This window comes from Apus apus, chromosome 1, assembly GCF_020740795.1.
Source record: "Apus apus isolate bApuApu2 chromosome 1, bApuApu2.pri.cur, whole genome shotgun sequence".
Taxonomy (NCBI): Eukaryota; Metazoa; Chordata; class Aves; order Apodiformes; family Apodidae; genus Apus; species Apus apus.
This window is the reverse complement of record NC_067282.1, coordinates 106,097,947-106,123,595: the sequence shown is the minus strand read 5'-3', so window position 1 is coordinate 106,123,595 and position 25,649 is coordinate 106,097,947. Positions and strand designations below refer to the sequence as shown.

General features: G+C 36.5%; 1 protein-coding gene across 4 annotated transcripts in view; it reads left to right on the top strand.

The window, feature by feature from the left end:
• The window catches only part of GK (glycerol kinase), a 40,243-nt gene extending 15,383 nt beyond the window's left edge, over positions 1-24,860 (top strand). For 2 of the 4 annotated variants that reach the window (XM_051608468.1, XM_051608469.1), the window contains 11 exons: positions 608-643; positions 1,269-1,336; positions 2,819-2,861; positions 3,555-3,635; positions 5,406-5,484; positions 7,325-7,421; positions 9,052-9,136; positions 12,312-12,432; positions 16,267-16,410; positions 17,360-17,440; positions 22,404-24,860. In XM_051608468.1, coding sequence (XP_051464428.1) covers positions 608-643; positions 1,269-1,336; positions 2,819-2,861; positions 3,555-3,635; positions 5,406-5,484; positions 7,325-7,421; positions 9,052-9,136; positions 12,312-12,432; positions 16,267-16,410; positions 17,360-17,440; positions 22,404-22,417 — 849 coding nt within the window. In that variant the 3' untranslated portion in view covers positions 22,418-24,860. Of the gene's footprint in view, positions 1-607; positions 644-1,268; positions 1,337-2,818; positions 2,862-3,554; positions 3,636-5,405; positions 5,485-7,324; positions 7,422-9,051; positions 9,137-12,311; positions 12,433-16,266; positions 16,411-17,359; positions 17,441-18,965; positions 19,058-22,403 lie in introns of those variants that run through there. The other 2 variants (XM_051608471.1, XM_051608472.1) reach the window with 1 other exon arrangement.
• The last annotated feature ends 789 nt before the right edge of the window (positions 24,861-25,649 follow it).

The following is a 25,649-nucleotide window of genomic DNA, read 5'->3' as shown; positions in this document are numbered from 1 at the left end:
AATCCAGTTTATTAAAAACAGAATTAAAGAAAAAAATTATTCAGATTGGAAATGTACTTGCATGGCTTCACTGGAAATGCATTTTCACAACTGCACAAAGAAACAATTTATAAAAAGAGGTAAAAATTGTCAGGGTATAAACTACTTGTGCAAGAATGCAGCTGAAAAACTGTGATAGTATTTGGAAGAAATTCTATGTGAGACTTAAAATACTGTATCTTACAATGAGGCCTCTGTCTTTCCATAGTGTTTCATCACAATCACATTTTTTCTAGTCACTTTGCCATTTTTGCACTTTTGCATTTTACACTTGACTCTGTACAGGTTACACTGAGCCTAACTTTTGATACGCTATGTTTTCAACAAAATTTATGTTAAGAACTGTTGATGTGACATAAAGTATACCTGCAAATTTCCTGCTTTGTTTTAGTGTTTTAGGCATGAGCTGCATTAGTCTGAAATCCCATGTAAACCTGAACTGAACTGTGTTGCTTAAGTGGCACTTCTTTGTTTTCCTTTGAGCATTACAAGTTTATTTTCATTTTCATTGTCTTTAACTGTCATGGAAAGCTAATTTGGAGCTTTTCTTTCTCTTTTTGCAAATCAGAAATCTGGAGCTTTGACAGGTGTACCAATTTCTGGGGTAAGTCCTATTTCAATGCAGATTTTGGCATAAGAACCTGATATTGCATTAATGTGTTTTCGTTGGCGAAAGTTCTAAGATGGGTGAATCCTGCTGCAAATCAAGTTGATGTTTTTTTACTTTAAGTTAAATGTGAAGTAAACTTGAAGTTTAATTATTAACTGACTGGATTCTTCACTATTAACTTATGGTCCGGCTGTGTAAATACAGCTGATACCTTTAATGTATATGTATAGTGCTGTGGGAGACTTGGGATCTCTAAGTAAATAAGTAACATTACAAAATGGAAGCAAGCTCTGCTTTGTATATAAAAGGAGTTCAGTATATATATAAAATCCAGAAATGTTGGGCAGAATAGCAGCTTTTTTTCAATACAATATGCATGAAGATAGCAAATTTTAATTTATATTTCTTTAAATTGTGCACCATAAGTAGCACAACATACTTCATTTGCAGTTCTTATGAAAGGAAGAGTAGTAAAAAGCACAGGTTGTCTCTAGAAATTTTTCCTCACTTTTATTACCTGCATGCTCCTGACACACTGGAGTTAAATACATCTTTTCATGTTCCTTTTTTATGCATGTGATTCATGGGTGAACATTTGCTTAAAAATTTATCTTTGCAGTGCTTAGGAGACCAGTCTGCTGCTCTTGTTGGGCAAATGTGTTTTCAAGATGGGCAGGCAAAAAACACGTAAGTTATTATGGAAGTTTTAAGATACACAGTACATCACAGTTCTGTTTTGAATTTAGTATCATGTTCTCTTTCAAGCTAACCGCCAAATGCTCTTGTAGTTACCATAAAACTACAGCTCTACCTTTTGACTCAGTTGACCTGCAAAGCAAACAATATTCTGACTTTTATATAAAATAGTGAAGATATTAAAGTTAAGTGTTTTGTGAGGTATGTTTTAGAACAAAGTCACTATGAGGAAATATATCTGTGTGACAGGATATTTTTAATGTTAAAATTCTCCAAAACACAGATTAAAACTGTTGTAGTGTCATTTTAATTGTAAACTAAAGTTAAACAAATACAGGCTTTGTGAGTTAGATTACAGACTTGAATGACAAAAACCCCACAGCATTGATAAGATGGGAAAGGTTCATTTCAGTTGCAGTGCTTAGTTTTGCTTCTGTCTAGCTCAGTGTGGAGAATTTGGGTTTTTTCTATTTCTCAGCCTCTTCATGTGTGTTGTTTAAAAGAACTGATCGGTTAAATCAGTCAGATGGTGTATTCAAACAGTCATTTGAGGAAAAGCTCTCTGCTTAAATGTTTTACTGTTCCATTTACAACCTTGTGCTTAACTGAGCATGTACACAGTATTGCACTTTCACAGATTTAATTACACATTAATCTATATTTGTTGCTAATTAAGCTTTGCTTTATCTTTTATATTTATACACAAATGTAATGGCTAGTAGCCTTGTATTTTAGTAAAACAAACATGGTTCTAAGTAATACTGTCACAAAGAATTATTATTAAAAATACTTTTATAACACAAGAAACCTTTTGAAAAAAATATACCTCAACCAAAAGCTACAAGTGAGCTTTTTAACCTGTTTGTGTTATTGTTTTACCCTTTTCCCCTCCACATATAACTGAAGACTTTATCAGTTCTATTTTAAGCTATTAAAATTTTCAGGGTATTAAAAAGGTAGAGACCTCATAATTTCTTAGAATAAAAATGGATTGTAAATGTTTTGTACTTCTTTTATTAAACTGAGTCCTTTCACGTGTGTACGCGTCCATACATGTGATGTCATCTTCAAATTAGGAACATACCATTTTTAGAAACACTTGAACTGAGTATGTTTAAAGAAAACCCTTTTCTTTGTGATAGAAGCAGAGTTTCTTAAATTTTCCCCTTTAAAAGCTTGAACTCTGCCACCAAAGAGGAATGCACACTTAGTTTTCAGCTGTATCTGCTCGTTCCTTGGGTATTCTAGAAGTAGTAGCCAGAGACAGAGGTGTAGGAATGGATTTTTGAGCTGCAGGCTGCATTTTAATCAGATTTTTGAGGATGGTTTTATCATCGGTTAAGGATGGCATAACCTTCAAGGGGCAGAAAGTGGTGTCTTGATTTTCCACAAGGGAGTCATGGATTCATGAACTGTAGTAGCAGGTTATCCTTTAAACATTCTGGTTTTAACTTTCCTTTGCTTTCATGCTAGGTACGGAACAGGATGTTTCTTGCTGTGCAATACAGGTCAGAAGGTTAGTTGCATTTTTTAGCTATTCACTTTTTTCACTTTTTTTTTTGACAATCTTAAGTAAGTGAGTAATAGTATGTATTTGCTTTTCTTGAACTTAGTAGCAACAGTTATATTGCTAGAGATAAGGAAAAATTCATGCTGAAATCTGAAAGAAAAAAAAAAAGTAATGATTTGTTCAAGTTGTTTCAATAAGACTTCATTCCTAGGTCTTGAAGTTTTCAAAAAGAACTTTTCATAGCGAGTTTCTTACTCTTTCCTTGTATGCGTTTCTTAACCTCGCCCAGGAGTGCCAAGTGTTGTGCTACTTAACCACATGCTCATGTTCTTGTCTTGGCTATTTCGTTTCTTCCCTTTGTATTCTCCCATTATTTCTTCCTAATTGCAGTCAAATAATAATGTAATCATTTGGCCTCCTTCTCATTCATGTCTCCTAAAGACATCCAATTCTGTGCTATAAGGAGGCTGGAAAGATCTGAGAAAAAGTTGTGGAAATGAGAATTAACACCAGCTGCCTGGCAGTTCTGTCGTAGGTGTTTATTTAGAATGACTGATAGCTTGTATTGTTTAAACCTTCCGTGTTTAATTTTTTTTTTTTCCAGTGAAGGTTTCATCTCTTGTTTATTACCATTCAAATGTATTTAAAAAATATTTTGTTCTTCATGCTTTGCCTTTTATTTCCTCTTTCTCCATTTAGTGTGTCTTTTCTGAGCATGGTCTTATAACCACAATAGCTTACAAACTGGGCAGAGACAAACCTGTTTATTATGCACTAGAGGTAAGTACAGTAATTTCTTCCTTTTTATAATGATACAGCTTTGTGTTATAGCTTGTGTGCCATTAGGCTTTTGTGTGGTTTTCTTATCCCTATCTCCAATCTCTATCAAGCAACCTAATACAAATATTTCTACAATGCATCATTTATATTTTGAGTGCTTGATGGCTAACATGTTTTTTCTGTTACAGAGTCTTTCAAATCTTGAATAAATGTTATAAATAAAAAATTAATAATTTACACTGAACTTGGCTTTAAAAAACGGGGGGAAAGCACTAGTGTTTAGTTATCCTCTGAATAAAATGCATGACTACATGTCTTTGTTTTTTATTTGATTCTAATAAATTCTAACTTTTAAAAATCTAGAACAAATTTCTGGCACAAGAATGCTCTAAAAATTGACCTTTTTTACCTACTAACCAATTAAGACTTAGGTTCTGTCGTAGCTTAAATTTAGTTCCTCAGTTCTCCACACAACTCTGTGGGCATCCAAATTCTGTAGAAACTTGGATTTTTAGTATAACTTAAGGTTTCATTGTTCTAAAGTTCTGCTTTTGAAGCACAGCAGCTGAGCAGCTGTTAGGCATCAAAGCTTTGTCTGAATCAATAAAATTATTCTTTCATCTCTGTTGCTTAGTGGGCTTGATCTAATAGTTATTCTGAAATAACACATACTGAATTCTCTGCTGCCATTATGGAGAGCCTGTGCTTCCCATGTGAAACAAAGACAACTTGTGGGATTTTCTTCACTGGGACAATAGTTTGTGCCTTACAAACTATTCTACTTACTGGGATGTAGAAGGCAGTGTTCATTTCCCTTTCCTTCTCTAAGGAAAGTTGATCTTGCATTTTCTTGCATGTCTGGCAAACTTTGGGGTTTTCATTGTGTTTAGGTGTGTAAGAGGTTTGTTTTATTTTTAACCCATGTTCTTAAAGCAAGAACTGAACTGTTTTGAGAGTGATTTGTATTTCTGCATGCTGAACTACATGCATGTGTACTTCTTCCTCATCTTCAAGTCTTTAATGATATTATCTGAAGAAAAAGCTTCAGCAGAAGATAGTGTTTTTTCTCCTGCATCCATTCTGCAATTATCTACAGTCTGCTAATTGAGACAGTTTCCAGAGAGGCAATAAATGCGGCTTCAGCCTTTTCTTTCAAGCAACCCCATATCTTGTAACCGTAATAACTAGCTGGTTAGAAAACACCCCTGCTCCTTCTAGCAGTGGCTTTGCAAGAAAATCTAATGCTGCTACCATTTTACTTGAAGCTTAGTCTAGTAGACTTGAGACTGTTTTGTAGAGAAGTTGATTTGGACTTGGAGTGAGATGGGAGCCATGCCATTCATCTATGATATGATGGAGCCCTTCAGGGCTGAATTTTGCTGGCAAGTACAAGTGCCCAAATTTTTTGTCTGTCTGGGAATTTGTACTGAGACTCTAAACATAATCAATCTTGCTTTTTTAAATTAAAGCATAAAAGCCTTACTTTGTCAGGCTTAGGAAAGAAGGCTTAGGAAATGTCATGGAACTCCCCTCCATTGAACAAATCATGTAATGGTCACCTTTCTTACACGGAGCATGCGTAACAGGCTGCCATTTTTACATGTCAGCCTCTAGCTGCCAAGAAACCTGTGGTTTGGTTGTCAGCATTCTTGGCAGTGCTTTAAGCTATTACTGTACGCCTGCAATGGAAGCTACCCTTCCTCTCCAGTCCAGGAACATTAACCTACCAATTTTTGTCTCCTAATGTTTTAATGATTTTATTTCCTTCAGGGATCTGTTGCAATAGCTGGTGCTGTTGTTCGTTGGCTGAGGGACAATCTAGGTATTGTTCAGAATTCAGAGGATACGGGTGAGTATTTACACTTTGGAGCTGTTCAGTGTTTTTTCTTTTCCAATGTCTAAATGTTTGTAATGTTGCATGAGAGCTCAAAATATTCAAGTAAAGAAAAGCTGGAAGATGCCTGTATCTTGCTATGTTCGAACAATTTGGTTTGCACCTCTGAAATCACTGTTTATTGATACATGTATTTCATATAGCATATCAACAAGGTTCTTGAAACCCTTTGTCAGCTTTGTTCTATTGCTATCTGTACTTTTTTGTGCTAATGATATTATACTTTTAGTGTAATTCCTGGTTTCATACAATATTGAATTTTCCTGAGCCAAGTGTATTTAAGTCTGTGTTGTGAAACCCAGAGCCTATTTGATCCTAAACTTACATAGTCATTCCTGTCATTAACATGAGAACCTGAAGCCCTACATATGGAATTATTCACTTAGAAGGCTTCATATCTATTGAGTCAGGGACCACATTTGCAAAGCTGCCATTTAAAGGAGTTGTGGAGGATGGTAATCTGTTTTGACTAAGAATATAGTAATCCTTTTGCATTTGAGTGGCTGGTGTTTTCTGCTGGAGCTGAACTGAAACAAGCTGGTGTGTGACATTATAGAAACTAGGAATATATCAGACTTTGAAAAAGGAGAAAATATCAGAAGCACACAAGTATAACAGTTTGAAGGTGACTGATGTAATGAGATTTAAGATTAAAAAGCAGTTCATTACACGTTTAATAATTTGATATCTTATTCAAAGGTGTAAAAAATTAGAATTCAATTTTATGTAAAACTTGGAAGACTAAGTAAAAACTAAAAAGCGTTAGTCTTTTTCTGTGAGAAAGCTTTGCAGATTATACAGAAGAATACAAACTACTGTCACGTGAATTAGTCAAGTGTTGAAACACTCCAGTACCCGTTGACTTCAAAAGTTTTATTTGACCTTTGGAAGGACTGAGTCTCAAAAACTGTAATCTTGTTGTGTTGTTAAAGTCACGTGGGACTTTATTATCTCTTCCTGTTTCCCTGAATATGTCCTTCCTTCTCCCTTCACTCCTTTTTTAAGTGGCATCTGTATGAAAGCATAATTGTAAAAGACTTTTTTGAATAAGTTTTCCTACTTTTTTTCTCTATTGCTGTAGTTCTGTCATCAATGCAAAGAGAAGAAATTTAGAAAAGCAGAAAAAAAGTACCTTATTTTTATAGGAAGAGGCTTCATATTAGCATTACTTTGCAGTTCTAGATGTTCTAATATATATATTTTTTTAAATTACAGATACTTTAATATTATATTTTAATATTGAGGAGTTCAGATATCCAAAGTTATTAGTAGGATGTTAAGAAACTTCACTCATAGCTGGCCTTGTGATTATATACATAAGCTGAAAATTTAGAACTCTAAATCCATTTGAAATTAATAGGAATTTAGTTCTTAACTCCCTTTGGTCTTGATCCAGTTTCACTTGCTTGCCTTGACTTAAGCACAAGTGTGACCTTTTGGACTGCTTTGAAGGTTGCATTCTTTATCCACAGGATACCCTTTGAATCTCTCACAGGATCTAGGCCAGAATATTGAGTACACAGTTTTGAGTTTTGGGTTTGATTTTTCGTATTACATTTCCCACAATCCCCTGTGCTACATCTTCCATTCATATTTTTGCAAATGGACAATTAGTTAATGAGGAGCGGAGTGCCAGAGTTCATTGTATTTTTTAATTGTATGTGGCTTAATTATTTTTGTAGCTACATAACATGTCCTGAATATTTTTCATATTTAAATAATACCTTAAGTGTTATATTTAAGTGTTGGTACACTTTTTTAAAGTAAGTGAAGACTGGTTTTGTGTATGTTTTAGAAAAAATGGCCGCAGAAGTGGGGACTTCTTATGGCTGCTACTTTGTGCCAGCATTTTCAGGACTGTATGCACCATACTGGGAACCCAGCGCAAGGGGGTAAGGATCTAACTAAATACTGCATTTTCAGAGAGATTTAATGATTTTTCAAATACTGTCACTAGTCCTTCCAGGTATGTGATTCTGTTCTTTTTGTTCTTTTATGGGTCTGGATACATAATTCTCTATGGTATCTTCAACTACTGTGTTTCTCTTTTGTGTTTGTTCAAAAGAACAACCGCTACTTGGAGAAGAAGAAGGATTAGCTAGTTGAGCAACTCGCCCTCCTCTCCTCATTCAAAAAAAAAAAATAAAAAAAAAAATGAAAAGAAGGCAGGGAAAACATTTGGGTTGGGTTGTGCATTTCAGAGAAGTATAAGATAATTCTGTCATTCGTGCCACTAACAGGGTCAGCTTTTTTTCTCCACATATTTCTGGTTCTGAAAGGATTTTCATCTCACTGAAGAGAAAGAGGAGGTCTGCATACCTGTGAGCTCTCAGCAAAAAAGTAGGAGTGAAGAATTCAGTGCTGATGAGTTTTTCTGAGCTCAGTTTCCCATGGCTGCTGCATTCACAATCTAAAATGATACAGGCTTCTGAATTCCTCCACACTTATCCTCCCTTGCCTTCGCCTTATGCCCAGCTTTCTTTCCAGTCTGTTGAGCACTCTTTTCTCCTGTCCTTCCAGTCCCTTTCCTGGTTAAGATTTAACTAGCTGGTACCAGTTAGAGCTACTAGTTCAAATAGTAGCCTTCTATTTGGCTTTTTGGCTTTTCTGAGCTTGCCTACTGTTGCTGGAATCAAAACATGCCATGGGAGTCACAGAAGCATGACAAATTTAAGATAAAAAATAAATTTCCTAAAATGAAAAAAATCCTAAAGAATATCTAGTTCCCAAGGTTTTGAGTAGTTGCATCTTTACAATTTATATGCTTTTTGTAGATAAGAAAAATAATAATCTTTTGAGTTACATGTTTTTCAGATCACAGTGCATAACTTTTTAACTGTTAAAAGCTGTTGTTTGGAATGGCAGTGACTAAAAATGCCCTTTAATATCTTTGAACTTGCATGTATCCAGCACCAAATGTGGCAGCATTTCTGCATAGTACTACTATCCCTCAGATGTTGAACTAGAATAAAAGGATTGTTATTTGCTCTGTAGTTCAGAATACACTGACAGATTTCAGCTTACTCATGGTTAGATGTAGCATCATTTCCATATCCAGAAATCTCCTTGAAGGTGCAGAAGGAGCTAATGATCAGTATAGATCTGAAAACAATTTTAATCATGTAAAGCATAGAATTGATCTAGCTGGGCTTTTAATTAAGAACCGGAAGAACTAGAGAGTTCATTAATATTTTAGTGATAGGTGATGCTGTTGTTAAAGAAAAATCAGCCTCAGTCATACATTTCCATTTTTAAATGGAAGACTAGAATTTGGATGGGTGGATGGGTGTGATATGTTCCTGGGGTTTGGGACATCCATTTGATTAGATACTGAAAGCGTATTTGTCAGGAAAACAGGGATGAGAGAGTTTAGATTAAATAAAAAAAAGTTTTTAATACTAAAAAGTAGTCCTCATACATTGGAACTAATGAGCTTTGAATTAGAAGGCCTAGGATTGAAGTAAGATTGTATGTCTGGTAAAGCAGTATGTTCTAACTGGGTTGTTTTTTTCTCTTCAACAGTATTATCTGTGGCCTTACTCAGTTTACAAATAAAAAACATATCACCTTTGCTGCACTAGAAGCGGTCTGCTTTCAAACACGAGAGGTAAAAGAAAATTGGGTCCTAGACTCGTAATTTAGTATAATAACAGGGACTGTAGCTCCTCAGGAAGAGAGAATTGAAAAGATTTAATGCAATTTAATCACATGCTTTATATTGTACTTGGATGCTGCTTTCCCCTTTACATAGCGCTAATGTTGAAATATGGTTCTTGTGAACTTAGCTACAATGATCTGGTTAGGTGGTAGATTATTTTGGGGTGGCAATCCTGCTCTTTATCAGCACTTAAAGAAAGGTTAACATATTTTGTGAATATTTTGAGAGGCAGAACATAGAAACATTAAAATGACAAGGCCAGTGCCATAACTAAAAAGTTGCATTAGTTCTACAACATAGGAGACTACATTTTGTAGTTTCTACTGTGACAGAGATGGCTTAAGTTGCTTTTGGTATTAAAGAACAAAAATGAGTTAAAGCAAGACAGCAGCAAACGTAGCAAGGGAAATACGGATTCAGTTCTGGCCCATTGCAGCTTGTGTTGCCTTAGCCAAAATTCTGCAACAGCAAACCTAAATTCTCGCTGAAGAAATTAATTGTCCAGCCAGATCAAAGTTGATACCCGTATGTTCTAAGCATTCAAATCTTCTTATCACCATTTCCTATCAATTAACGCTGTGTTCCATACAAATACAGGAGAAAAATTATATCACTAGACCCCAAAGGGTAGCAGTAAAATCTTGATCTGAGTGAGTATTTTTAAACTGCTGCAATTTAAACATCCTGAGTTTTAAAATAGTGCTCAGCTAAAACTGTGTGAGAGGAGGAAAGCAGCTTGCTGTTTCTGTGGTAACATAGAGTCAGAAGTACTCATGTGGAAAAAGCCACGAATTTCACCCAGGCATCTGTGCTAGCAGTCTCTGAGTCCTCAGCAAGCTGTGAAGGAGCTTGGAATTAGCATGTATCTCTGATACAAGAAGTCAGGGTAAAGTTAACAGGGAACCGGAATGATAGTGTAGTTTATGGTCTGCTTCTCTCTTTCCTTTTCCCTCCTCCCTTCCATTCCCTCTCATGTGACAGTTGAATGAACTTTCCAGCAGAAAATTATCCCTCTTTTTGCTGGGCTATTTTTCTGCTGGATTAATGACCTCAGCTGCCTCACAGAGGAGTGTAACAAATGTCAGAATGAGAGACAGGGCATGTAGGAGGAGCGAGGAGACTAAAGCTCTCAGACTGTGTGATAATGAAGTGAACTGTTTGAACAGATTTAATACTTCCTCATACTTCAGTCATTGTGCTTTTATCATCATTACAGGAGTGCCTGATCAGATCTCTGGACAATCTTAGATTAACAGATTATGTCCTAGGGACAGACATAAATATATGTATATTTTTTAAAGACACATGGCTAGTTTTGTCTTGACAGAAACTAAGTCCTTTTGTTTTAATTCCAGTTAAAATGGAAGTATTTTTTAATTCCTCAGAAAATCCTCAAATGTCATGTTTGTTGGAGTTTTTACTTGTTTTTTGTCCCATACAGTCCTTCCAAGTCTCTGTTCCTTGTTATCCAAAAAGCTCCTTCCTTGTTCACACAAAGGACAGTTATATTTGTTCCTCCACAAGGCATTATGGAAAAATAAACAATTTTTCAGTTATAAGAGCTGTAAAGTGCTGTCATTAGGCAAAACTCTACCTGGATACCTTGCTCTTCATCCAACCTCAGTACCCTAGAGACAGCAGCAGCATTATGGTGATTTTTTTGTTCCTTCATCCTATTTTCTAGCATTCTTTTCTATTTTTCATGTCTACATTAATGTCTTGCAGAGTGGTAAACAAGGGCAGAGCCTCCAACTATCTGTATGTAAAGCTGAGAATAGGATGCACTAATGAAGTTCTGAATGGTAAAAAAAGCAGGTGAAATCAGCACAGACAAATATAAAAAAAAACATGTGAAGGAAATTGGAGTGGTGGGGGACAGTACTGTTAGTACTGCCAGTAAACCTTGCTGCTGTGCTATGAATCCTCTTTTCCAGGTTATTTCTAATGTATTGAACAGAGCAGGCCCATGGAGAGATTCTGCCACCATGAAAAGTGGACAACTAACTTCTATATAGGTGTTACTACTTTATGTATAATTTTTTGTTTTTCTTAAAAAACATTAACTTTCCCCAGTGTGGATTCTACAGCTGGGTGCTTTGTGAACAACATAACAGCACAGAATGTATTGTAGTTTTGGTCTTTTTTGTGGTCTAAGTTGCTTTTACATTTAAAGCTGAGAAAAGCACATCTCTTTTGAATAAAAATTCAAATAAATTGAAAAATTGTGAAGAGAAAATAATTCTGCACTAGTTAATACTTAACTTTGGAAAAAAAAATGATGTACAAACCTTAAAAAGTGTAAATGAGATATTTAATTGACTGCTTTTACAAAAGCGTGGAAAACCACTGCTCCACATTTAGTAAGTGCTTGTAGGATAATGCTGTGGTGTCATCAATAGCCAAGGTTTAAGACAAATCTTATCTTTTTAGGAAACCCTCTAAAAAGCTTATTGATAAGTGTCAGTGAATTAAATACTCCACTCTTAGTTAATCTTCCCTTGCAAACACTTTTCATTTATTTTCAGCTATCCACTGTACCCAAAAGAAGGAAACAACTTTACAAAGAATTGCACTAAGTTTATTTTTGCAGTCCATCTTGTGATATGTAAAATTCTCAATTTTAAATGATTAATTGAAAGCATTTCAGGAGGCTGCTCTTTCAAAACAGTTTAGTGTTCAGCAGTTCATATTAAAGTGTATTCCAGATCGCCAATTCAAACTTTATTTTCCAGATCTTTAATGCATAAAGTTAGAGAAGGTAACTAGATACATGGTAGTCAGGTAAAAGAATTTGTTTAGAATTATTTCTTCCTTTGTTATCTTTGATAAATGCAGTTGTCATCAGCCTTTCTTCAAAATTCTTCTCAGACTGTGTAAGGAAAGCATAAGCTAGATACAGAGCATCAGAAGAGAAATATCTTCTACTCTAGGATAGCTGTTATAAATAGAATGCTTTTGCTATATACTAAACAAAACCTACCTTTGTTTTGCCTTCTTGATATATAGGGGAGGGGAATTACCTGCTTATACTTTTCAGGTAATGCTGACTTACAGTATTTTACACTCAGAGAGTATAATGGATTTCTATGCAATTAAATCATAACATATATTATTCTTATTTAAGATTTTAGATGCCATAAATAAGGACTGTGGGATACCACTACATCAGTTACAAGTAGATGGAGGAATGACATCTAACAGACTCCTCATGCAACTCCAATCAGACATTCTCAGTATTCCAGTAGGTAAGATGAAATTACAAATCCCACTTTCTTTTTAAAGCTGAAAACAATATTGCTCTGTAATGGCTAATGAGGTCAAATTGGATGTCTTGCTTTGTTGATGTTGCTGGTCTTTTAATACTGCTTGAAAATGTTGGGGTTTTTTTCAGAAGTTTTTAGATATTTCGTCCAGTTTTGGGGTTCACTTTTTCTAGAGAATCACTGGCTTATTTCTTGTGTTGAAATACTATAGCCTGTGACGGTAGTGAACTTCAAAGTTTTCATATCAATTTCTAAACATGTAACAATTCTAAAATCTGTGAAATTAATGCTCTTCTGCAAAATGTTAGCCCTGAAAATCTTGCTCAAAGGTAAATCAGAAACTTGCACCTCCACTGCTGTTGTTTTGCTCTTGCATTTCAGCAAATAGAAAATACCCTTTTTTCTGTTCGCTTTGCTTTTTTATTTCATCTATGACATAAAAGAAGATCCACAAAACAAATTGTCCATTCTGTCTCCTCCCTCAGCAGCAATGAAGAAGGGAATAGAGGTTACAACAAAAGTGAGAATCTTGCAACCAGTTTTCTTGGCATGCACAATATGAAATACAAACCCAAATGGTGTGGTTCCTCTCTGAGGCAAATTAGAGTTTACAATACCTTTATTCTGATCCAACAGCAATGCAGCCATTTCAGAAATTATTCTTCTTTCACAGAAGCCCCTTAGAATAACAAAAAGGCTTATTAGCTTTTGGGGGGTATGTTTCAATACAGTAAAGCTGAAGCTCTTTAAAGGCCTCACTTTAAAGACCACGCTTGGAACCTGAAGCATTTCAGTGTCAGTAAAAAAGTTGTGTTGTTCTGAACTTACACTTTAACACCTGTAGCAGATCCCAAGTTGCTGAGTATTGTAAGCTATACATTAGCATTCTTAAGGATGAAAATGTTGGAAACCACTCCCCTTTGTCCTGTCAATGAGCAACATTTTACAAGGGCGCAGTAGCTTTAAATTGGAATAGGGCAGATTTAGGTTAGATATTAGGAAGAATTCTTTAGTGTGAGGGTGGTGAGACACTGGGACAGGTTTCCCAGGGAAGGCGTAGATGCTTCTTTCACGGAAGTGTTCAAGGCCAGGTTGGATGGGACTTAGAGCAACCTGATCTAGTGTGAGGTGTCCCTGCTCATGGCAGAGGGGTTGAAATTAGATGGTCTTCAAAGTCCCTTCCAACTCAAAGCATTCTGTGATTCTATGATGCAGTGTGTCACTGAGTAACATCAGAATGCTATACGTCTTCATCTGAAGACTGATAATTTGCTACATAGAATCATAGAATCATAGGGGTTGGAAGGGACCTCGAAAGATCATCTAGTCCAACCCCCCCGCCAGAGCAGGGTCACCTAGAGTACATCACACAGGAAAGCGTCCAGGCGGGTTTTGAATGTCTCCAGAGAAGGAGACTCCACAACCTCTGGGCAGCCTGTTCCAGTGCTCTGTCACTCTCACAGTAAAAAATTGTTTTCTGATATTCACCTTAAACCTCCTATGCTCCAATTTGTATCCATTACTCCTTGTCCTATCACTGGTCATCACTGAAAAAAGCTTAGCTCCATCTTCTTGACACTCACCCTTTACGTATTTGTAAACATTGATGAGGTCACCCCTCAGTCTCCTTTTCTCCAAACTAAAGAGACCCAGCTCCCTCAGCCTTTCCTCATAAGGGAGATGTTCCACTCCCTTAATCATCTTTGTGGCTCTGCGCTGGACTCTTTCAAGCAGTTCCCTGTCCTTCTTGAACTGAGGGGCCCAGAACTGGACACAGTACTCCAGATGCGGCCTCACCAATGCAGAATAGAGGGGGAGGAGAACCTCTCTTGACCTACTAACCACACCTTTTCTAATACACCCCAGGATGCCATTGGCCTTCTTAGCCACAAGGGCACATTGCTGGCTCATGGTCATCCTCCTGTCTACCAGGACCCCCAGATCCCTTTCACCTACACTGCTCTCCAGCAGGTCAGCCCCCAACCTGTACTGGTGCATGACATTTTTCTTCCCCAAATGCAAAACTCTACACTTGCCCTTGTTAAACTTCATCAGGTTTTTCCCCGCCCAAGTCTCCAGCCTGTCTAAGTCTGTCTGAATGGCAGCACAGCCTTCTGGTGTGTCAGCCACTCCTCCCAGCTTGGTGTCATCAGCAAACTTGCTGAGGGTACATTCTGTACCCTCATCCAGGTCGTTGATGAAGATGTTGAACAACACCGGTCCCAGTACCGACCCCTGAGGGACTCCACTAGTCACAGGCCTCCAACTAGATTCTGCCCCATTCACTACAACTCTCTGACTTCTACCTTTCAACCAGTTCTTGATCCACCTCACTGCCTGATCATCAAACCCATACTTGATCAACTTATCTACAAGGATGCTGTGGGAGACGGTGTCAAATGCTTTACTGAAATCAAGATAGACCACATCCACCGCTCTACCATCATCTATCCACCTAGTAATTTCCTCATAGAAGGCTATGAGGTTAGTCAAACATGACTTACCCTTGGTAAAACCATGTTGACTGCTCTTGATGACCCCCATCTCCTTGATATGTCTAGAGATAGTGCCAAGGACAAGTTGTTCCATCACCTTTCCAGGGATGGAGGTGAGGCTGACTGGTCTATAGTTACCCGGGTCCTCCTTCTTGCCCTTCTTGTAGACTGGAGTGACATTTGCTATCCTCCAGTCCTCAGGCACCTCTCCTGTTACCCATGACTTACTGAAGATGATGGAGAGTGGACTAGCAATGACCTCCGCCAGCTCCCTCAGCACCCTTGGGTGCATTTCATCCGGACCCATCGATTTATGGATGTCCAGATTACGCAACTGATCCCTAACCCAATCCTCATCTACCTGGGCAAACTCCTCCTTTATCTTGACTTCTACTGGGGCTATATGAAACTGGGGCTCATGGGGAAAGCCTGCAGGAGTAAAGACAGAGGCAAAGAAGGCATTCAGCACCTCTGCCTTCTTTATGTCCTCTGTCACCAGGGCACCCTGTAAATGTAAATGTAATAATCTTGCCTAATATGCAGCTTCTAGAAAATAATTTAGAAAAACGTCATTATGTCTTTTATGCATAAACATGAGATACTTAAGTGAAAAAATTTTAACTCTAGAGATATTATAGCTTTCCTTTAATACAACATAACACACAAGGCTCATACTCTCTGTGTACATGTATAGTTAGCAGATAAAAGGATATGATCAATAAAATCAGATCTTAAAGCATCCTGTGCCTGAAGCAAAGAAGCAGGCAGTTCCAGAGTTAATGTAACAGGTATGCCATTGACATCTTGGGGGTGGTATGGTCTTCTGTAGCATCTGTGGAAGGCAAACAAGCTGGTAAGTACAGATGTGTAGCCTCATTTAAGATGCCTTTTCTAAATATAAATGCTTTTAATAACACAACATCTAGAGCATTGAAACAAGACTAATAACTTAGCCAGAGATCACAGCTTTGGGGAGGGAGAAGATGAAAAACCCCAATATATTATTAACAGGAGTACTCTTTAAACAGATGGTTTTGGTCAGAAGCCCTGCACCTATTATGAAAATGGACAGTTGCATGGTTCAGTCTTTAAGGAAGTAGTGATCCAAGATATTTCAGGTGGTGACTCATAGGTGAAGTATGAGGCATACCCATGTGAATGGCAATAAAATGAGGTTTGCAGTTGGTAAACTTAAAGGAAACATATAGCAGTTATAGAAAATATATAGCATTCTAGATATTATACGTAAATCTTCAGTTTTGATGTCATCAAGATGAATTGCATTAAAAATCATCATGGCCTTCTCTGTGACTTACTTCAGTAAAGCCATCAATGCCTGAAACAACAGCTCTAGGAGCTGCTATGGCAGCAGGAGCTGCAGAAGGAGTTGGAGTCTGGAGTCTGAATCCTGGAGATTTGACAGCAGTGACATGTGAACGATTTGAACCACAAATCAACCCAGCAGGTAAAAACCTTTCATATTATCTAAGAACTTACAAACTTAGTATTTGATGACCCAACAGAATGGATTTTTTCTTTGTTGCAGTCTAACATCCTGATACAAGAACAGCAATATGTGAATATCCTCACAAGTGTTGAAGATCACTTTTAGTGTTTAATTTTGAGAAAAATGCATTTCACGTGCTGTTTTGTCCATTTATTGACTAGGAAGATTGTAAAATGGTTAAAGCAGCATAATTCCACAAGGAAATGTGTTGGGTTTTTTTTTATTTCTTTTTGAAAGAAGATTGGCATTGCAGTTAGTAGCTTTTGATTTATAGGGAGTAAAATCAAAGAAATCTTGAAAGGTTTATACTGAGAATAATGTGTCCTAAAGGTCCTGTGCATTTGTGATTTTTCACAGATGTAGAAAGGACAGACTATTTTTGGGAGACTTTTCTTTTGGTTAGGAAAAGCCTGTTAATCGTTTTTTAGCTAACTTTTTCATCAGTTCTTATGTGTTTCTAGAGATGGAAAGCATGTATTTGACATAATTAATCCATGTGCATATTTTTCTTTTCAGTTGTTCCTTAATTTTTTCTACAGAATTTTTTCTTACCATTTTGATTATAATTACTGTTGTAACCCCTACTTCAGTACAGTATTTTCAACACTGAAGGGCTTCTACATTAATAACAATTGCTTCCTGTTGTCCTACTTGTAAATCTTATTAGTGAACATGCAGGAAGTATTTTTTTTAAAGTTTCTTTCTCCCTCCTGTGCATAAGTGTGGGGTTTGAGGTTATTTTGGTTTGATTTTTGCATTCAAAACAGCATTTTATCATACTTGTTTTGTGCAAATTATACTATGCAAAAGAGTGGAAAGCTTGTATTGTAGTGTTTCCTTCTTGATACTTGTAGTTTTATTCATATGCATTGAGAGGCTTTTCTGTCTGCTGATTTCTCAATTTCAGAAAGTGAGCTTCGCTATGCCAGATGGAAGAAAGCTGTGGTGAAATCTATGGGCTGGGAGACACCTGAGGCTCCTTCAAATGGTAAGTCAGAAATGAATGCAGCTCAAGGATTATTAACTAGCCAGTTAGCATAGGTAGTTAATCTTACGTTTGGTGGCCTTTTCTTCTTAAACCATCTCTGGACTATTCCAGTGATATAAAAATTATTACTTAAAACCACTGTGGAAACAAAGCAGTAAAACAGGTAGTTACATCTTCCTCTTGAAAGAACAGCACAAAGAGTATCTTGTAGGGCTCAAAAAATGGAGGACATGAAATCACGACTAACTGCAGGTTTTGCAGAATGGCATTGAAAAGAAACAAAAAAATCTTACCAAGAAGAAGAGATACAGCACAATTCTAAGTGCAGGGATTTCATAAACTTTCTTACACTATAACCTCATGTTCCAAAGGAGAAAAGTTTCATCCTGTGTTTATTTCTTGCTATGTCTTGCTTTTATTATTTGCTGTGCAGGAAGGAGGGATTGATAGCCACATCAGTATCTGTTTTGATTCATGAGGGCTAAGAGCAAGAAGTTATCATAAAGTGGAGATTTGCATAGACCTATTGTTCAAACACGGAGAATATGCAAACACTTTTGAGGGACTGAACAAGAACTTTCTTTTTTAAGTAGAGGGCTTTTTCATCTGTCAGGTTTGAATTAAATAAAACCTGCAGTCTTGAATGATCTGGATTATTTGGATTTATATTTCAGCACTATTTCAGGATAACTTTTTAGTCCTGAATCATCATACAACACATCATTTGTGGAACTTAACTTTATCTCATTTCCCTTTTGTTGGAAAAAATACTAGAATGAAGAGTATTAAGTAAAGAATCCTCAAAATGTAAACTCCCTCAAGAATCCACAGTTGCAGCCCTCAAGCTGCATAAAGTCTCTTGCTTTATTCTTGAAAGTTAAAGTTTTCCTTTTATTATCCTTTATATTGGTGTAAGTGTTTAATTCAATGCCATGGTTATACAAACAATTCTCTTAAGGCTTTTTGGAAGGGAAATAGGTAACAAGATTCACTTCAGTATTGTCCATTATGATTTAGTAGACTGACATCTAAACTCTTTGTTATGTGTCATAAAATCCCAAGTGTTGATGTGTGTCTTACTTATATATCTTTATTTCTTTTTGAAGGATAGAAAACTATGCCTTGCAGAAAACAGAAATAGTTCTTCAGCTCATGTGAAAAGTTTATCAAAACTCACCCTCAGTGATTACCTGGTTTAATACTGGGAGGGAAATGTTATTTTCCTTAGTACTTGCTTTGAAATCTTGTCCTGTGTCTGCTGAGAGTATTTAAGATGGAGGAAAGCTAGGAGCTGGCTGAACCTAGGTAGTGCTAACAGTGGAATTTGGATTTGAACTTCTATATTCAGAGCCTGTTTTGAATTATTGTGGGGGTTATGCATAATCTCTTTTAGTTTTTCTGCAAATGTCACTACATTTTTTACTTTTTGCTGTTCGTATGATTTTTAAGACATATATTGCAATTTATGTATATATTTCTCTTTTGATTTGCTTGACTGGAAACACCCTCCCCTGGATGACATCAGGTGACACTAGTATCTTCTGTAGTCTGCCTTTGGGTTTTTTTATTATGAGTAGCATGATAATGTTAATCGGAGCAAAGTACATCTCAGGTTAGTTATTATTTGAACTAGATCACTTTAATGGCTTTCTACACTAGTTTAAGTGTTGGGTTTTTTTGTATTCCATCTGCTTATTTCTAGCAAAAATGACTGATGCTTTTTGTTGTTCATGCACACGGGTGTTTGAGGGTGTGAGTTAGACATATGGTACTTTAGGAAACCAAGTGAATGCCATCTCAAATTCATCCTCATGTGCCATGAAGTTAGTAATTGTTAGATGCATGTGAAACCTTGAACTGACCTCTCCCTTTGTCTAGCTATTCAGACTGGACACAGTTTATAAAATGTATATGTTGGAGCAGCTTGGCAGAGTTGTGCATTGCCTGCATTACAGTGTGCATTGCAATTAGAATTAAGTTCCATCCTTTATCCTGTGTTTCACCTCAAAATATTTCAGATTATTTTGAGGATCTTATTTTAATAACGTGAAGACTTTTCTTCCATCCCTGAAAGGCTTCATGCACAATTTTCATTTTTCTAATCCTCTTGAAACTATTGTATCCTTGGAAATCTTCATCTGCTTAATCTAGAGAATATTCTTTTTGTACTTTGCTCTTGATGGATAAGTGAATTCATTTTCTGTTAAGAAACCCTATAAAGCCTATCTGCAAAACCGGAAAAAGGGACTGTGTGCATATGCAATGAAGATGCATCCTCAAACTATTAATACGTGTTTTATTTTAAAAGAAAGTTCTTAATATGGATGACAGTGTTAACTACTTATGACAGAAGTAAGACATTTGGTTAAGATATTCTTATGGCAAGAAAAATAAGTTTATGTGGTAATGTCATTTGTTCTTTGCTGTTGTGTTTCCTAATTTAATTCCAACAAAAATACTTTACAGTATAGCCACTGTTGCTGCTTAGTAAGCTTTTGGGGGTGGTTGTTTCATTTTCTTTCTTTGTTTTGGTGGGATGGGGGGCACGGTGCTAATTAAACAGACAGTTGAGGACTCTAGCATGCTTCTGTGATGATGTATTTGTATTTTGTTTCTACTCATTCAGCTTGAATTAACTATTCAATTGTAATTTTCCTTGCATGGAAGAGACTGAGCTTGTAGGAGAATTAAAATCAAGCTGAACAAATGCTAGGCAAAAATCAAACTGAACAAATGGATTGGCATTGATTTACTGACTCTGAAATGTACCTGTGAATGAGAACAATTTTACCAAAAAAAAAAATAAAAACAACTGTGAATAAAGTGGTAAATTTTTAACAAGCTGAACTAAGCAACCGGAATATTAACTCCAGGTCATGTTCTTCAGTACATAGGGGATACCTCAAATAGTATGAAAATCAATGTCAAGTGTGCAGATAAGCACCTGAAATTCTGGGTTTATTGCTTTTTCCAAAAAACTAATCAGTAACCTGCATATAAATAGCTAAACTTGCACTGCTGGAATTCATAAAAAAAGGATGTGTTTTTTTTTTTCTCCCTCCCTAAGCTTGTCAGTGCCTTTCTGACGTGCAAGTGGAAAACATAGTCATCTCAACTTACTCTGGCCTTCAGAACCCATTCTTGCCCTTGTTTTCAGATAAGAGTAATTTTTTATATAGTTACTGTTACTATCTAGGTATATTATCATTGCATATATACCAATACAGTTGCTATGTACACCAACATATTTATATATTATTTACATGGTAAGCTTGGGGACAGGAGAAGTTGCAATATATTTCCAGCTCTTATTTGTGTTTAAAATTATATCTAAAATGGAGTAGTATCAGTGATGGTATGTACAGGTTGTAGTTTTGCTCAGCTGTGTGTTAGGGTAAAACATGACATACAGAATTGGTGCTGCTGTTTGGAGTAGGGCTGCTTTCCATTAGGCATTTCCTCTGATAAATATCCTTTTGCTTTTAAAAGCTGGAACTATCTGACCAGATTTTCCTTCTAACTCCAGCATAGGAACTCCATTACTGAATTTGTTGCATTTTATCTTTTAATGAAAAACTGGAACTCCAATATAGTCATGACTATATTAGGATTGAGGATTTATTTCTTCCTTCATGTGCTGAAACAGCAGTAAGTCTTGCATGGCAATAGTGCTGTTGTTGAACATGTCTCTGCAGGGCAGGGCCATGATTTTACAGCTACTGAAATGCAAAGGAGAAATCTGTGGCAGAATAGAGAACACTAATGTAGCAAAAACCCATTTACAGAACTGCTAAACTAACTGCCTTTTCATGCAGCACCTGATGACTGAATATGAAGAGCAGTACTGTATTTCATTATTTCATACTTTCCTCATAGTTAGGTCAGTTACTTGTACCTTATTTTATGATCTTCGTTCTTCTTCTTTCCCAGAGAAGTAAGGGCCAATATCCTCTCCTCTCCCCTCCCCTCACTTTCCCTTCACTATTCAAGCAAGATGTATGTAGTGAGTTTTTATGCTAAGGTTCTGTTATGTTTTCACACTTTTGGAAGTGGGCATCTGTGAGATTTTAACATACTTGGTAGCTAAACTTTTTGGGGGAGTGGTAGTTAACTGGAAGTGGTACTATATTTTATTAGATTCAAATGTAAAGAAAAGCCTTTTCATATTTAAATTGGCGCCACTCTAGTGAGGTACAAGTGAGGATTGGCTGTATATGGGATCTTATGTGACATCTGATATATAAAGTTCTTTGACTTTGTTGTCACAGAATAAGGTTTAAATGCTGATGGTAACACAGTATTCTTCCTGCTTCAGTACCCTTTGGGTTTTCTTTTCAGATTCTGTTTTTCCCTTTAGGGGCTTTAGACGGGTGCCACCAAATTGCATACTGATGTACAGATAGCAGTCACTATGCATTTCTACATATTAGTTGCAACAATATTTCCCAAATTTCTGAAAGCTTAGCTCATATTCAGGAAAAGAATTTTGGGTATCTTCCTTCAGTTCTACTTGTTAAAAGATTTACCCATCTTAATAGTGTGGTCTCTTCTATCCTACTATATGCACATCCCACACACTGAAGTGCTGGCTTGTCTGGTGTCACAAGATATATCTAATTTTGTCGTGGTTTGACTTAAGATCAGCAATTAAACCAGCGACAACAATGTTCTCTCCTTCCCTACCTGGGTGAGAGGGGATTGAGAGCATTGTTGTCACTGGTTTAATTGCCAAAAAAAAAAAAAAAAAAAAAAAAAAAAAAAAAAAAAAAAAAAAAAAAAAAAAAATCAGTAAAAGCAAAATTGGCTTCATCCTGGCTCAAACCAGGACAAATTTATAATTGCATTAATAGAAAACAAAAGATGGTTATACTGAATTCCACCTATGGCTCAGCAGTACTATAGAGTGTTATTAATATTTTAGAGTAAATTCTGTGTTACTAATGCACATTCTTTCTTATTTAAGGTGCTGGTAAATGAGACTTCTTGATGGACTCTCTGGATGCAGCTGACTTTTTTGTTTCCTTTTGATTTATTGTCTAAAGAGATTCCACCACCAGTGTGATTATATTACTTTTGTGTCTTAATCCATTCATTAATCCATGTGTTGCCAGTCCCTGAGTAACCTCCCAGTGGTACAATGAAACTTAAGTCTTCAGACTTAAGTCTTCTTACTCTTCTCCCTTGCCCATCTACTCTAGTGGTGCTGGAGGCCTTCACGTGGACTATCTCACATCATATTCTAAAATAGGCCCTAGCTGTGTTTGAAAAAGTTGGTATAAAAAAATCCTACAACTTCTGAGGTGATGTCAGGTTTTTAGATATTCTGTTCAGGGCTTTGGTACTTTATAAAACACAGTTCAGAAAGTTAATGATGCACTGTAGAACTTTGTTAGCGTCTTACAAGTCTTCCAGCTGCTGTGAATTACCTATTATATGCCTATGGTTGCCAAAGATGTTTTATGCTAGTGACCACTGATCTGAAACACCTTCAATGGTACAAACTTTTTAAACACTAGCTCAAAGTGTATTATCAGTAGCACACATTGCCACTGGTTTGGCAATTAAGAGGTTGCTGATAGTTCCACAGAGTGCTATTGAAATGTTTAATCACAAAGTTTAAAGTTTGGTTTAGCTTCTGGCCTGTGTAGTCAGTTTGCCCATTTTAAGTATTTAAGACACTAAGTCCTGTTGTTAGAGATAGGAGAATATAGATGTTTTGGTTAAGGCCATGTTTCGTGTTCTCATACGTCTGTGTTTGGAAAGACAAATTTAATATAGCATGCTAGTGACAGACAGCTTCCTGGTCCTCTGCAACTGGTAAATCTTTAAACTACTCTGTACAATGCACTTTTCTTGACCAATACTGCATATGTTCTGCCATCCTGCTTGAGAATATTTCAGTGACTATTTGTTAAACTTCTGAAAGTTGAAGCTAACTTTAGTTTTCCTTAAAGAGGGTGCACTCCAAATTAAATACCAGTGCTTTAGTTCTTGATCTCATTTAGTGTATCTCAGGGACCAAAATCTCTCTTTCGGTTTCCATGTCCATAGTTTTAACAGCAAGTTGTCACAAAATATGCTGAGACAACCCAAAAACCTGACTCGGAAGAGTAAGCACTTGGCACCTGAAATGGGCCATTGGAATTCATAGGCAACGTGTGACAACTGAGTTGCATCCAGTTTGAAACTTTTTGTCGTTCATAGGTAAAGGAGTGAGACAGATAATCTTACCTTCAGCTTTCTTGTTGGTATACCAGCAGCATGACAAGTGCCAGCCAGACTGGTTAGGTCAGAGAAGATGTGTTCTTCTGTAGAGTCATTAGATCAGGAGAGAATGCTAGCATGGTTACATGTGGGAACAACATGGATAATTTCAAAGTGTCTAAATGCACTAGGAGCTAAAGGGAGCCTTTTTTGTTTGTTTGTTCTTGTAGATTTTTGTCTTAAAAAAACTGTATTTAAAAAAATTGTCTTTAACAAAGTTTGTTTTTCTTTGTTAAGCTAGGATTAGAAGCTTAGTTTTTAAAAAAATGTTAAATATGTGTGTTTCTGAAGCAATGGATTGCACAGAAGTTCAGGTCTGTACAACATGTTTAATATCAAATGCATATCAATTGCCTTTTTATTGTCAAGTGCAATGACCTTTAAAAATGTGACTTTTAATTAAGAAGTTAGAAAAGGAGCCTTTTTCATCCTGTGGTTGCATGTGTAAATTCTACAGAGGGGATTTTGTGCACAGGTGAAAATATAACATCATTCAAATCCTGTATCTCCTATAAATACTAAAATGTCAGCTGTGACAATGAAAATTGATGAGTTTTCCAGTTTGTATTGGAGAGGTGAAGAAAGAGTGAAAAATGAATGTGTACCCATAGAAAAATCTGGATATTCCTTACCTTTACTTGGAGCTGTTGCTGATCCCACCTTACCCCAAGGAGCAGGAGCAACAGCAGCCTTTGGAGCACACGCAGCAACGGCAGGACACACCTCAAATACTGGACTTCTGAGTACGACCTCTTGCCAAAAACACTGAAGTACTGAACCTGGGAACGATTAATGTTGAAGTGTTGCCTTTACCAGGGATGTGTGTGGTGGGGGGAGAGGTAACATGTACTATGTAGGAAGGAGAATTTTTCCTGCTTTTCCAACTTGTCTTTTACTGGGAAACATTATCCCAGTTAATTTTTCACTGAATAAAAATAATTATTTTATTTATAATTGCTGTTGCAAATATATTTTAAGAATTTCACACCACTGATAACTTTCTACCAACATAGTTGAAATATATTGTTAACTGTGTGTTGTTCAAACTGTTGAAAGTTAGCTTTTTGAGAAGCTGTGATTTATTTTTTCTATAAATTACCTGATTTATAAGTTCTTAAGAAATGCATTAAATTGATATTAAAATACCATAAATTAATGGATGAAAGCTGTCAGTTTATTCTTGCACATTATCTTTCAGACACATTTTCATTAATGTTTTTTACATAAGGCATTAATACACAGTGATGAAGTACCCTCTTAAGTATAACAGACACATACTTTAACATGCTCAAATATACAAATTGAATCCATGCGGTACTGCTTCTGCTTTTCAGTGATATATTCAGTTTCAAGGACTAGATTAGAAATTGCATTTCCTCAAATCCTTCCATAATGAGGAAAAAGTGGGAAAACACAATCATGGAATCTCAGAACTGTTCAGGTTGGAAAAGACCCTTGGGATCACCGAGTCCAACCAGCATCCCTACTCTACAAAGTTCTCCCCTAAACCATATCCACCAACACCACATCCAAACGACCCTTAAACACATCCAGGGATGGTGACTCAACCACCTCCCTGGGCAGCCTATTCCAGTGTCTAACCACTCTTTCTGTGAAAAAAAATTTCCTAATGTCCAGTCTAAACCTCCCCTGTTGCAGCTTGAAGCCATTCCCTCTTGTTCTGTCGCTAATTACCTGTGAAAAGGACCAGCACCAACCTCTCTACAATGACCTTCCAGGTAGTTGTAGAGACTGATGGGGTCTCCCCTCAGCCTCCTCTTCCTCAAACAACAAAAAGAAGCACAGTCATATTACAGGTTTGATCTGAAGGTCTCAAAGAATATCACTTGGTGAGGCCATTAGGCTGAATGGTTTATTGCTCTTTTACTGTCATGTGGTGATTGCTACAGATGAAAAAGCTTTTATGAGTTGGGGGAAGAAATGT